Genomic DNA, 13,396 nt, shown 5'->3' on the forward strand with positions numbered 1-13,396 from the left:
TTTTCTGTGCTCTGGCCCATCTCACAGGGTTTAGGATTTATGCATGGGCTCCTGTTTCAGTTCCCAACACAGAAACAAGGCTCTTATATTTCCTGCACATGACGGCCAGAAAGCCACTTCTGCCAGATCTCCCAGGAGAAGACTTTTATGACTTCTAGTTCCTCTAGCCCACCTGACTCATGCACACAGTGGGAAAGGATCAGCACCCCTCCCCTGCCGCTGCCCATGCAGTGTGGGCAGACTCGGCATCCTAACCATGCTCCCATCATCTTTGTAGCTTAGATCTGGATATCTACTCTTCAAATCATCAGTCTAGTGGCAGACACAGTCATGGCCTAACCTGCACCTCCTACTGGAGACCAGTAATGTACGCCATTAGCACTGCATACCATGGACATAACCCACCTTCTACAGTGACCATCAGCAGATTCTATGTTAAACACACCTTAAATTTGCTATGCTCACAAATTTCCTCTAATTAGCTTGATTTGGATTGACTCTGCCTCATTTGGAATCTCACACCTCACCAGGTTTCTGTAAGCTTCCAGGAGACACATCAGGTTTGGTAGGTACAGGTCCAAAGAAAAAACCATCAACTTCTTTGGACAGCTCTGTGTTCATACACGTAAGGATTCATCCTTTGCACCGTTTTCTCCTTAGCCAGGAGAGGTCTTCTCTCGTTCTAGTTTTGCCTGTGAACTTGGGCTCTGACTGCTCACCTGCCAAGAGCACAGCAGAGGCCTCTGAAGTTATGTTTACTGTTTCTATGGAATTAGAATTTTCTTTAGGGTTCTAGAAGAATCCAGTAACATCCAATTAAATTGAGGCTTCCCAAACTATCTATAGGAGCACAGCTCTATTTCCATGGAGTAGCAATTTTATGTTAAGGTTTTAAATAATGTTTTAAATCTTATTTTACATGGCTATCATTAAATTGAAATTCAAAATGGTATAATAAATGTCTTTATTCACCTACAGATCTACATACATCCTAGCCCTCCAAACAATGGTTATGGGCAGTTATGGGCTCAAAATGAATCAACACTAACAGAAAGAAACCTATGTTAAAAACTTAACCTTTAACCTTAGCAGTGGAGGAAAGACCTCCAGATACTGCCTCTCAGCAATGACACTGTCTATCGCTGTTTCCAGCCTGTATGCTATGCTCACACTGGTCAGTCGGCTCCTTAACAGACAGCCACTCCATGCTAAAGGTGAGACTGGCTGGAAGTCAGAACTGGGAGAGATGAAGACAGATGCACAGTTAGACAGCCAGCCTGGTATAATTGGCGGCACATCATGCTGTAGAATGACAGACGTACTGTGTTCACGGGAAGACAAAGAAGCTAAAGCAGCACAGTGCAGCCACACACCATCCACCTCACACAGCTCTGCAGCAGCGCTCCACACTAATGGCCACCACCAAGGTGCTCAAAGGAGCACCTTTGCAGTGGGTTCTGTTTAAGAAGCATGGTTTGTGACACATCCCACAGTGACTTAAAAGATGAAGCAAGAAGTTCTCTGTTACTGTAACCCCTGGCCACTCACAAGTCATCTACTCAGAGAATCTTTCTCCATGGCTCTGAAGGTAGCTGTAGGTGCAGGGCCTCCTTCACTACCAACTCACCTGCTGGTCTACCTGATGCCTTCCTTCTCACTGATGCTGTCTCTAGAAACACACTGACACCACCTCAACACGGATAAACTTCATATCTTTGCCCAAACTGAAGCCACTTGCTCACAAATTTGGAAGATAATGTTGTCTTCCAGTTACATCTATAGAACTTCCTGGGATACTTCTGGCTGGGAGCTGGGGCTTGCACTGTGCACTAGGCTTCCCCCTTGTCCTCATTACCTGTAGCAGGGGTGAGGAAAGGAGAGATATCTTCCCAGGTGGCACCTATGCGCATATTAGAGCTGTAGTCCCTGCAGGTCACTGCTTCTTTGCCTAGAACCTTCTCCTCTTAGTAGCATCTCCTGTTTCCATTGAAGTAACTTCCTCTGGAGGACTCACTTAGGCACCCCAACTTGAGCAAAGACTTTGTCTGCTGTAAGGCTGGGCTGTGGTTTCTGATGTTCTGCTAGCAGCTGCTTTATGTATATTATCTCATTTAATTCTCCCAACAACCCTATGACATGTGCAGGATTAGTTATCTGATAGAGTAGATTAGGGCTCTAAAAGAGTGGTGTGTAGGCTGAAAGTTACACAGCTAATAAATGACACCCCTAAAGGCACTGCGGAGGCCTCAGCGATTAAGTTTACTGTCTCTATGGAGTTAGAATTTTCTCTAAAATTCTGTAAGAAAGTAGTATCCAATCAAATCAAGAGACTTTCCAAAGCATCTGTATGGGCTGTTTCCATGGAATAGCAGTTTTATATTGAGGCTTCAAATCAAATTCCAACTCAATTGTGATCTAAGCTGTCCGGCATCCACCAGGTTGTGGGTAGCTCACACAGATGGCATACTATCTCTCGCCTCCTCTTGATTCTGCCATGCACCAGCTCGTCTGTCATCTACTCAGCTGTCTGCTGAGACGATGTTGTACCAATGTGCTCACCAGGCTTTACTCTGATGATGAGAAGCTGGGGACCAGGGTGCTGTATATACATGAGGGAACTGCTGGTACCTCTGCCTTTTCAGATGGGCTCTACTGATGTTGTGCATATTGTAGGAATGGGTCTGGGTACTACAACACCAACTTAAAACTCAGTGACTTCTATGGGTTACAAAATGATACCCAACAGAAACGCATGTAACAGCAAATCATCTTTGTGGAAAATATTAATAATTAATGTCATCAGGCATTTCCAAGAGCATCTTACATACAGCAATATTGTATTGCCATTCATAATGGATCACTTTCTATAACACAGGCCTGTTGGGCCACAAACATGGAATACTTCTCTGGTGGTCCCATAGCTGTCTTTCAGCAGATCTTGTGGCTGTAAATGCATCTGACCTGGCTCAAAAGCTTAGGCTCTCTGCTCTCCAAACAGCTTTGGGCAGGACCCTGAGACAGACATGCCGGCTGACACATGAATGAAGCCACTGTTCTCTCCACCCAGGTCTCACAGCAGGCTTCAGTTCAATCCACTACTCAACAGTCCCTGCTGAAAGATCTGCAAGTCAGTCAGAGGTCAGGATCATGGCAACCTCAGAGCAGGGACACAGCACGTCCACTAGTGATGACTCTTTATGAAGCTAGCTTCCTTCTGAACCCTTCACTCCTGACACTTCCTAAACATGAAATGTCTCTTGTTCCTGACTTGGGCATGAGCAGCTCCTCTGGTCTATATCATGCAGTGTTAGCTTCCCATTTAACAGTCACTTACTGCCCCAAAGGTGCCCTGTTCATCTCCCACCTGCAAGGCCCTCAGCACAGTTGGAGGCCTAGCAGCAGTTGTTCAAATGATGATTTTCTCTACCCAAGGGCAAGACCATGTCTGTCTTGTTTTCTGTTCTATCCTTAGCACCTAGGTCAGTGGCTGGCACACAATTTTTTTTATTATTTATTTTTATGTATATGAGTACACTGTCACTATCTTCAGACACACCAGAAGAGGGGATCAGATCCCATTACAGATGGTTGTGAGCCACCATGTGGTTGCTGGGAATTTAACTCAGGATCTCTGAAAGAGCAGTCAGTGCTCTTAACCACTGAGCCATTTCTCCAGCCCTGTCACACAAGTATTTTTTAACTCCCAGTCAAGTCCAGCTGTTAAAGAGGGCATCCTTCCTATCATCACAGCCAGAAACAGTTACTGCCCTTCTACTAGACCCTAGCAGGGACTCTCCATAGGTAAAACAAGGTTCCCCACCATTTCTATTTCTCTTACAGCTGCCTAAAACTATGAACTTAGCCATTATTGTGACTGACAGTCTCCCCAGCTTTCTAGCACACCCTCTGCTGCCTGAGTGATCCAAAAGGTTAAATGTCATGCAGCCCAGTGTCAGAGTTACACCTGTAATCCGAGCACTCAAGGAGCTGAGGCAGAAGGACTACTGTGAGCTCAAGGTTAACCTGGGTTACAAAATGATGGCAATATCCTGTCTACAAATAAAACCTCACAATGTCATCTAGCATTTTGTGACATGGCTTACTGCACACCATTGATCTGAAGCTCCATCAAGGTAAAACTTCAGAGCTGCTATTTTGTCCCTGAAGCTGAAGCTGCCCTTCTGACAGGCAAAGGGAGAGCTCTACAAGCACATGTCTTTGAATGGTAGGACTACAGGATATTTGAATTTTTATGACTTGATTTTTAATTTTTAACTGTATATAGAATATACAGTTGGAGAATTTTTTTTAAATAAATAGAATGCCCTTAGATTTCTTCTTCTGTTGTGATAGGCCACAGAACAAGGGCCCATTTCTAATACCACATTCTCTGTGCCACCTTTCCCTCTGCCTGATGCTGGCTGTGCTAACACAGCCCCAGGCATGCTATCAGAGTTCTTCTCTTCATGGAGGTGAGAACACGGGGAAGAAGGACAATAACCATGGCACAGCTGTTTAAAGCCAGTGAGAAATGACCAAGGAAAAACTCAAACTATTAAGAATACTCAGAAGTCAGAAAATAGGTATGGGAACTATCAACAGACACCCAAATGACTGGCAGTTTGTGGTATCCTAGGCACCCTGCCTCCCATCAGCACCTCTCACTAACAGTCCTAATCAGTCTAGATGGTCCTACCCAAAGCCCAGAGGGACACTGGTAAGGAGTGACTTCTGTGGTTCTGCCTCATGCTCAGCATTCCTGACAACAATCATGAGTTGTAGATGGAGTGAAGTGCTAAAAGTGTAACAAAAAAGGTGGTTGCTTCAGTACCTAAAATTTAAGAGAAAACCATCCATTTTAGGTAACATTCTAATATCAACAGAATAGCTAACTCTTGCCAATAAAGTATTCTGGGACCCTATAGCCATCTAGAGCAGCAAAGATGAAAATTCCTCTAGAAGTAATAAATTGAGCTACACAAATGCTAGTAATTATCATGAAGTATATATAAAGCAACAAAAACACAACACACTGTTTATTCTTTAAACTTAGGTGCTAAAGAATTTCTTATCCAAACCTGGCAGCCTGTTATCTTTGTATCATCACCATAAAAAGCTCCAGGGCCATTAAAACTTTAAAGTTTGCAATTGTCAATGGAATTTTAAAATCAAAGGATGGTATACATCCAATATGAGCTGAAACTCAGGCCAACAAACTCCTAACAAGCTCCTTAGAAGTAAGGTGTCAGAGGGAGTATCAACATACTGTATCCGGGAGGGACTCTTCCCCAAATAAAGGGAGACAGAATTCCCACTTTAGGAACAAGGCTTTACACTTTCAACACTACAGACAACGTTTTCCAGAACATTTGTTATTCTGCACTTACAGAAACAGAGCAGTGTCTCCAGAGTTTGGCAGTTCTTGTCTGCCTACTTCATATAGAGTATTCCAACACTGGCCACACTGCCCTAACCCTTTTTTTTTTTTTTCATAGCTCTTTACCTTACTAGACTTCATTTCCTATGCTTTCAGTGCTCAGAGCAGTGATGAGCAGGAGCAGTGTCATGTGAATGGAAGTGTGGGAGGATGACTTCTGCCTGGAACTGAGCATGAGACTCAGAGGGAACTCTAGCCTATGGGGCAATAGTGCCAAAACACATGCTTGTCTTAGGCCAGGAGCCCAGAAGATGAGACTACCTGTCCTTTTGCCCAATAGGTATAGAAAGCAAAATGTATGATACAGAATGCCCTCTTTCAAAACACACGGACTCCAAGAAATTGATTCTACAAATGCAGAAGCACCAAGCAGGTGTTAATGCTGTCATTTAGGACAACTACAGTTTTTTGGGGTTTTTGTTTTGTTTTGGTTTGGTTTGGTTTTGGTTTTTAGAGACAGGGTTTCTCTGTGTAGCCCTGGCGGTCCTGGAACTCACTTTGTAGACCAGGCTGGCCTCAAACTCAGAAATCTGCCTGCCTCTGCCTCCCGAGTGCTGGGATTAAAGGTGTGCACCACCACGCCCGGCTAACTACATTTTAAAAATAGATTCTATACTGATAGTTAAGAAACATCTGGAAAGTACTTGGGTGTAAGAACCCCACTGTCTCTACCTCTGGCCGGACTAAAACTTCTAACAAAGTATTCTGATCCCCCATCTTATAATCATGAACTCTGAGCAGAGGCAGCTACAAAGAGCTTTCAATCTAAAGCTTCTATCATGAGGACAGCCTGCACAGATCTCAAATATGACTATATGATTATAGTATCAGTTCTAGAACAAATCAGGTTCCATGTAAAAACAATTACAATTAGCACAAATGAAATAAATATGTTCCAGCTGAAATAAGGATAAGGATATACAAACTAGGACTAATACAAACTGTGACCAATACACTAAAATGGCACAGCAGCCAGTGTTTATCGGCAGAAGTTCAATCAACACAAAATGGTACACAGTACATATATTACCAAATATTAAACGCATCTTAAAACTCAGCAAAATAGGTAACAGCACTGCCAACCTTGCCGTTTGTTAGAAGCCACGTGTGTTAATCTTAGAGACAGTCAGTCAGAAGCCCATGGGAGCACTCTGCTCTCTGACTACTAACTTGGGACCTGCAAGCTGGGCAGGGAGGGGGCGTAGAGGGGAAGAAGAAGGAAACACGTACCGTGCAAATGTGAGGCCAGTGTTCAAACTGCTGTAAAACTCCTTGGTTAAGGTCTTCTTTATAAAACTCTTTGTAAAAATGTGGAAGCTTAGATATCCAAATGCCATTGTTATGCTTGTCTAATATTTCCTTTATGCGGTTTTGAACCTCATCCATCTTATTAGTGTAAGAGGCAGGAGGCGTGATATTTGGTTTCTCAACAGTCTGATTTAAATTATCTTTAAATTAAAAGAATGATAGAATTAATAGATTATTCCATTACCTAGCACCTGTGTCTCTGACTCTGCTATGCTGTGGGCTCTGGGATCCTGAACTTAGAAACCTGTGGACTAAACTGAGCATCGCCTCATCTACTATCCCTGAATTCTAGCAGCAGAGCTAAGACACCTTCAATGAGAGGACTTATCCCTTCATTTTGCAAGGATACTTTACAGTTTGCTTTGAACATTCTGACAATCGTTCTGAGTAAAAAATAGTGTTTTACTATTTAATGGCAATGAAGGGAGACAACATTTTAGATAATATGTGTGTAGTGCTCAACTGAAGCTATAATCTATGAGGCACAAAAAGTAGGAAGAGGGCTTTAATAAAAGATAAAAAGATGTCCAGGTTTTCTGACTATGATGAACTTTCTCTTGAACTAAGAAAAACAATTTAATAATCCACAGGAGCCTGACATCTACAAAAAATGATTCCAGCTAGTTTATGGACATCAACCACAGGTCTGGTTTCTACTTCTTCAACATTTATCTTTCATAAAGTTTTAGCTGGCTTCTTTCACTCCTGTTTATTTCTTTATTTAAACTCAGAATGCCTGAGTTTACATACTAATCAAGAGAAACCTGTGTGTTACTGTGACCATTCTGGTATTTTAACTATGGAAATAATGTCAAACCAAATAGAATTCTATCAGGATATATATCAACATATTAAAATCTAACACCTGCATGAAAAATTTATTTACAATTTAATCAGATACCTTTTCTGCTAAGTAAAGTCATTTTTATTTTCTTCTTCATTAACTAATAAGAGATATATAGCCTAGTCTGGGGATACTGATATCTAAGGATACCAGGTACCAAAAAGAGCTTTCCTTGAGGATCCTTAGAGATTACTCCTCTCTTCTCACTAGAAGACACAATGATGTGCCTCTGCCACCCTTAGACTGGCACAGAGAGGAGAAGGGTCCAGGATACCCATAACTGTTCCCTATTAAGGAAATAACATATTCTATTTTAAACTCCTAAAGAGGCATACAACTTCACTGAGTAGTCATGATTTAGAAAATCCTATGTAAAAATAGTTCTTATGTACAAAAATCATACTATTCATTTTCATAGTACTGTAAGAATACTCCTATGTAAAAGGAATCTATACTCAATAAGAGACATAATGCAAGCAACAAATCCTGCCCAGTCATTTCACGGAGCAGAGCCAGCCCTCCGGAAAGCTGCTCTTGGTGAGAGTACTCAGTGGAGTCACACGCTGCTCGCACAAGGCAAGTCCAGGAGTGGTGCATGTCTAACCAGCAGCTTCCTTGGCTTCATTTACTAGCCTATTGTTTCTTAAAGGCCCTTTTCACTTCATAATCAATAGTTACTTATACCCAGCTGTCACCTCACCATTTAAAATCATTTTAATCTTTATTGTTTTCATTTTATGTGAGTGGATGTTTTGACTGCGTGTATGTCTGTGCACCTCCACATATATGCAGAAGTAAGAAGAGGGCTCTGGGGCAGGAGCCACGTTGGCTTTGGGAATCAAACCTAGATCCTTTGGAAGAGCAGCCACTACTCTTAACTTGTGAGTTATTTCTCCAGGCCCCATACCTCACAGTTCATAGTGCCGACTTTTACTAGTACAGAAACTCGAGTATCTCTTATGAATTTAAGCCCCACACTTAGACCTTGAAACAGAGCGGGTATTTCCTTAAAGTGAGGCCTCTGCATGTCAAATCTTGAGGGTTCACCCTCTAATTATGGAGTGGGTGAGGAAAACAGGTAACTCCAGGGACACGTGGCCATGGAGCAGAATGGGTCTGGTGTGATGGAGGCCTCAATGCACACTGACGTTATCACTGGAAGCATTATTTTCTCTAAAGATCACTTCAATCCATGAGTTTGCAGTTAGAAATGGAGTGAGGGAGATAAATCTCATGCAGGAGAAGTGAGAGCGCATGTCAAAAGCCACCATTAGATGATTTCTGTTGGGCCCAAGACTCATGCACATCTGGAAAACATACCATTTACTTCCTTAGGGCAGGTCCTTGAGATGTGTGTCTGCAAAGATGCTGGCAAGGGTGACTTTGGACTGAACCTAAGGTGTGAAAACAGCAAGTTTTAGACACTAATTTTCATTTAAAATCCCCATGTCACTGACCAACAAAATAACTTAATATCCCAAAATATGAAAATAAATTTGGCATCATATTTCATATTTACTCAGAGGTATATTAAAAGCTAAATTGAAAGTAGGTTTTTGGAAGTCTCTCGTAGAACCTGGAGTAAGAGTTTCAACTAATCACCTTTAAAGGGTTAATACATAAAAGCACATGAAGAATAAACACTTAAAACACGGACTATTTTGGAACATAACCACATGCACAAGATTAGCTGCAGCACAGAGTGGGACATGCTGCAGTCACGGCCTTTAACCCAGGTGCTGGAGAGCAGGAGCAGACCGTACAAACATTAGCTTTAGCTTGGCTGTAGGGGAAGTGAAGTTTCAAAGTCAGCAGACAGGCTGCTCGAATAACCACATGGAGAAAAGAGACATAGGCCCCTGCCTACCTCACATCCTTTCCAACATAATTTACTATCAACTGTTGGACTCACACAGGAAGATGTTTCCAGATATAAGTATGAACAAACCACACCCACACACATGCATGCACACATACACCCATCACACATCCACATGCTCCTCCACATGCACCCCACATCAACTCCCCACATTCTCACTCCTCTGTCTGTCTGTCTGTCTCGCTCGCTCGCTGTGTGTGTGTGTGTGTGCGCGCGCGTGCGTGTGTGTGCATTTTCCCTTCAGTAGTGTCCCAGGCTCCTGAGTACTGTTTAGTACTAGCACGGGAGAGTGAGTGTTATAAGACTTGCTGAAAGAACCATGATCAAAGGAGACAGTGACCGTATTTTTCTCATTAGGGGAAGCAGTCACAATTCTGAGCAGCACAAAAGATTTAAAACCTAAACTTTCAAATGAAGCATATTTCCTAATGGTATTTTAATTCTAAAAGAAGCAATCAGGTTGTCAACTACTAATAATGGATTTACTTAGCACATGCCACTGCTCTGCACTAAGCTATATAAGTGCTCAACAGAAAATGCCAAAGCACACCTGTCTGCCAAGCTGTTTTTAAATTAATTTTTCCTAACTATTTAGCATCTGGATGGAAAGCTTCTGAGGAAAAACTCATCTTTACCCCAAGCAGACACAGCTTTAAAGGAATATGATATCACAAATTTACAGAAAGGCACAACTTTCAACTTGGAAGGGAGATGGATACTGATTTATCTCCATCAGGGCTCAGCACGTATTTCCTGTCAGGAGGCCAACAGGACGGACTTCAGGCTCTGCACAACCACACAACTCTGCCACTGCAGTAGAAAACAACACAGGCCATACATGAACAGAGTGTGGCCATGCTCCTATAAAACTCTATTTACAAAAGCAGACAGTGAGTTTTTGATTGTAGCTTGCTGACCTCTGGGTGACTTCTCAGAACCATAACATTTAGAAATAGAAAGAATCCATTTGATCAGCTTCCTGCATGCTTTCACTGGACAAGTGCGGAATGGTCCACAAAACATAAAACAATGAGCTTACAGTTGGCTGCGCAGGCATGGCCACACCCAAGCAGAGGCTAGGAGTGCCAGTGCACCAAGATCAAATGCTACTGCCTGACTGTGGCAATTAGGTGAATGAATATACAGCTAAATGAGACTGTACCTGAAACTTACTAACTGTAAGAACAATTTTGTAGAAAAATTTGAAAATTACACAAAATAGCATCTTAGAAGAAATTATTAGAGTGTGTACAGCTGACTGGACAAGGAGAGATCGCAACAGCAGGAGGAAACAGTACGGGGGTCACTCAGGGGATGCCGCCAGGCAGTAAGAGGATTAACAGTTATGCATGTGATGCAGGTAACATGAAGAAAATGCTTCTCCTATGAACACACACTTCTAATAGCGGTTACCCAGCTCTCCGCAAGGCTCCTTTAAGCCAGATGGCGCCCAGGGTACCTGCTGTTGGCAGACATGCTCGTGTGCCTCTGCACTGGAGTGTCTGGGTACGGCGGCATGTCCATGTCAGCCTTAACTCCCAAGGTGCTTCCTCTGTCTCTTAACAGCGCTGAATTAGGTTTCCTGCTGATGGAATAATCCGAGGCAAATCCTGGTTGTCTGAGAGTTGCCTTTGGCTTCCCTATAAATTAGGCAGATACAACACAATCAGCTGGCTTCCTCAGACTGTAGTTTCATTATGTTGCTCCAGATGTTTCTGCCGGTCATACTTCCCAGAACAATCGAAAGAGCACAAGGAGATGTGAGTAGGGGACACTAGAGACTGGGGAGTTCTATGGATGGGTCTTGCCTGCCTCATTAGCCAGTGCTTCTCTTCCCTCTCTCACTACTGTGGAGCACTTCCCAAGCCACCACCAGGTGGTGTGAAGCCAGCAGGACCCTCTTGCTTTCTCAGTGCACACATTCTGCCTGCACCCAAGTCTCCCATCATCATTCACAGTGATGGCTGCCTTGGCCAAAATGCTTCTGCCATGAATCACCTAACACTGCATATCACTGCCACACCACTGCTTGAGAATCTCGTTTTAGAATCTATTATAACTTCCCATTCAGGAAATACAGCTGTTTATCATGTTGTCAGGACATGTAATTCATATTTCTCTGAAAAATAAATGTCTTAACCAAAAGACATAATCTGCTAAGTACAAAAGCCTACCACAGGTTCTTGGTTCATCCGACATTCTGGATGAGGATTCTTGACAAATAACCTAAAATGGTAAGACTGCACCTAGCTGTCACCACAGTCACCATCAGTTGCATTATTCTGCACTGTCACCACTGGATTTTGTAAATCACATTCATCTTCATCATTTCAATGGAAATCCCAGTTGCAGGAATATTCTCCTGACATGTGGATATCAGTAAGTACTCAATGAACAGTTTATAAGGAACATGGGCAATAATTCCATAAGTCCTTATGATAATCTACTCAGGAACAGACTTACCTTCTAGAAAGAACGGCATGGCTTTCTTCACTCTCATCTGACAATTAATTTGTCGCCCTATTTTCCTTTTAGAGGTCCTCTGACGAGCCACAAGCTGAGCGATCCTTGCAGTTTCTGTGCAGGCTACCGCATAGCAGATGATCTGTGAGCAGCAGAGTGAGAGCAGGACATTTGGAGAGCCAGTTTGTAAGGGCTGGGTCCCAGTGAGCCAACGCATCCCAGAGCACGGGGTACACAACTCCCAGTGCCTCTCTCCCAATTTCCAGAACTAAAGTTATATTTAACACAGAAGGAATCATGCGTGGTCCAGTACTCTTTCTTCAAGTTGAGAGTTTCATTTATTTTTTAAACAGATACTTATTAAGCATTTACAGTAAAGTAGGTACTGGGGAATGAGCAACCGAGCCAAAGGCATCCTGTGCTCTGCACACACCGGCTCAAAGGTGCATGCACGTGTACTAGCTCAGAAGCACACACATGCACGCACGCACACGTGCGCGAGTGGTACATCCTTCTGCCACTTACCCAGGAAAAACAGCGAGTGCTCAGAAAGCTAAGCTCCAGGCTCACACACTGAGGCTGTCTCTCTGAGGCTAAAGGACGTTGTTTTTTAAAATTACATTTGTTTGTGCATGTGTTACTCTAAGTTAAAATTAAGAACAATACAGCTTTATGCAACACCCACAGTTTACAGTACTCTTGGCCAGTGCTTCTATTCTTCAGAATTCAAAGAAAAAAGCTACATGCCTCAGGATGTTCAGTAGGGGATATTGTAATAGTCAAAACTACATTTCTAAATGCTCAAACTAGTGGGAAAAAGTTCAAAGTAAAACATAATTCAAAACTGTATGAAGCACTATTAGTTCATTCATTCATTTGCATACATCATCTTTCAGGCATTCAGCACATTTATGAGGTGCTCATTATGAAGAGAGAAAAGGCAAATCTCTCATTCTCAGAATCTTTTTTTTTAATTTATTTATTTTATGTATATGAGTACACACTTTAGTTGTACAGATAGTTGTGATCCTTCATGTGATTGTTGGGAATTGAACTTAGGACCTCTGCTTGCTCTAGCCAACCCCACTTGCTCCGGCCAAAGATTTATTTATTAGTATAAGTTCACTGTAGCTGTCTTCAAACACACCAGAAGAGGGTATCAGATCTCATTATGGGTGGTTGTGAGTCACCATGTGGTTGCTGGGATTTGAACTCAGTACCTTTGGAAGAGCAGTCGGTGCACTTACCCACTGAACCATCTCACCAGCCCCTCAGAATCTTTTTTTAAGAGAGAAAAGAAGTTGAAAACTCTGTGATGAGTGCTGTAAGGAGCAGGAGCTGAAGGCTTAGACCTGGGAGGCTGTGGGGTGCCAGCACATGCTTATGACTGACACCCACGTGTAATTAACTACCGTCTTCCCTTACACATGTTCTTACAAAAGAGCTTGTCCTCTGACTGTTCTCT

The 13,396-nt window shown here is 42.7% G+C and overlaps 1 protein-coding gene across 3 annotated transcripts in view; it reads right to left on the reverse strand.

Annotated features, from left to right (window-relative positions):
• The window catches only part of Tdrd7 (tudor domain containing 7), a 67,969-nt gene that overhangs the window by 31,686 nt on the left and 22,887 nt on the right, over positions 1–13,396 (reverse strand). For all 3 annotated transcript variants that reach the window (XM_029476188.2, XM_021160235.3, XM_021160236.3), the window contains exons 3-6: positions 11,932–12,073; positions 10,928–11,108; positions 8,910–8,983; positions 6,668–6,885 (exon numbers count right to left, since the gene is read on the reverse strand). In XM_029476188.2, the coding sequence (XP_029332048.1) occupies positions 6,668–6,885; positions 8,910–8,983; positions 10,928–11,108; positions 11,932–12,073 (615 nt within the window). The remainder of the gene's footprint in view (positions 1–6,667; positions 6,886–8,909; positions 8,984–10,927; positions 11,109–11,931; positions 12,074–13,396) is intronic.

The sequence above is a fragment of the Mus caroli genome, unplaced genomic scaffold, assembly GCF_978045245.1.
Source record: "Mus caroli unplaced genomic scaffold, Mus_caroli_1 scaffold_6, whole genome shotgun sequence".
NCBI classification, from domain to species: domain Eukaryota; kingdom Metazoa; phylum Chordata; class Mammalia; order Rodentia; family Muridae; genus Mus; species Mus caroli.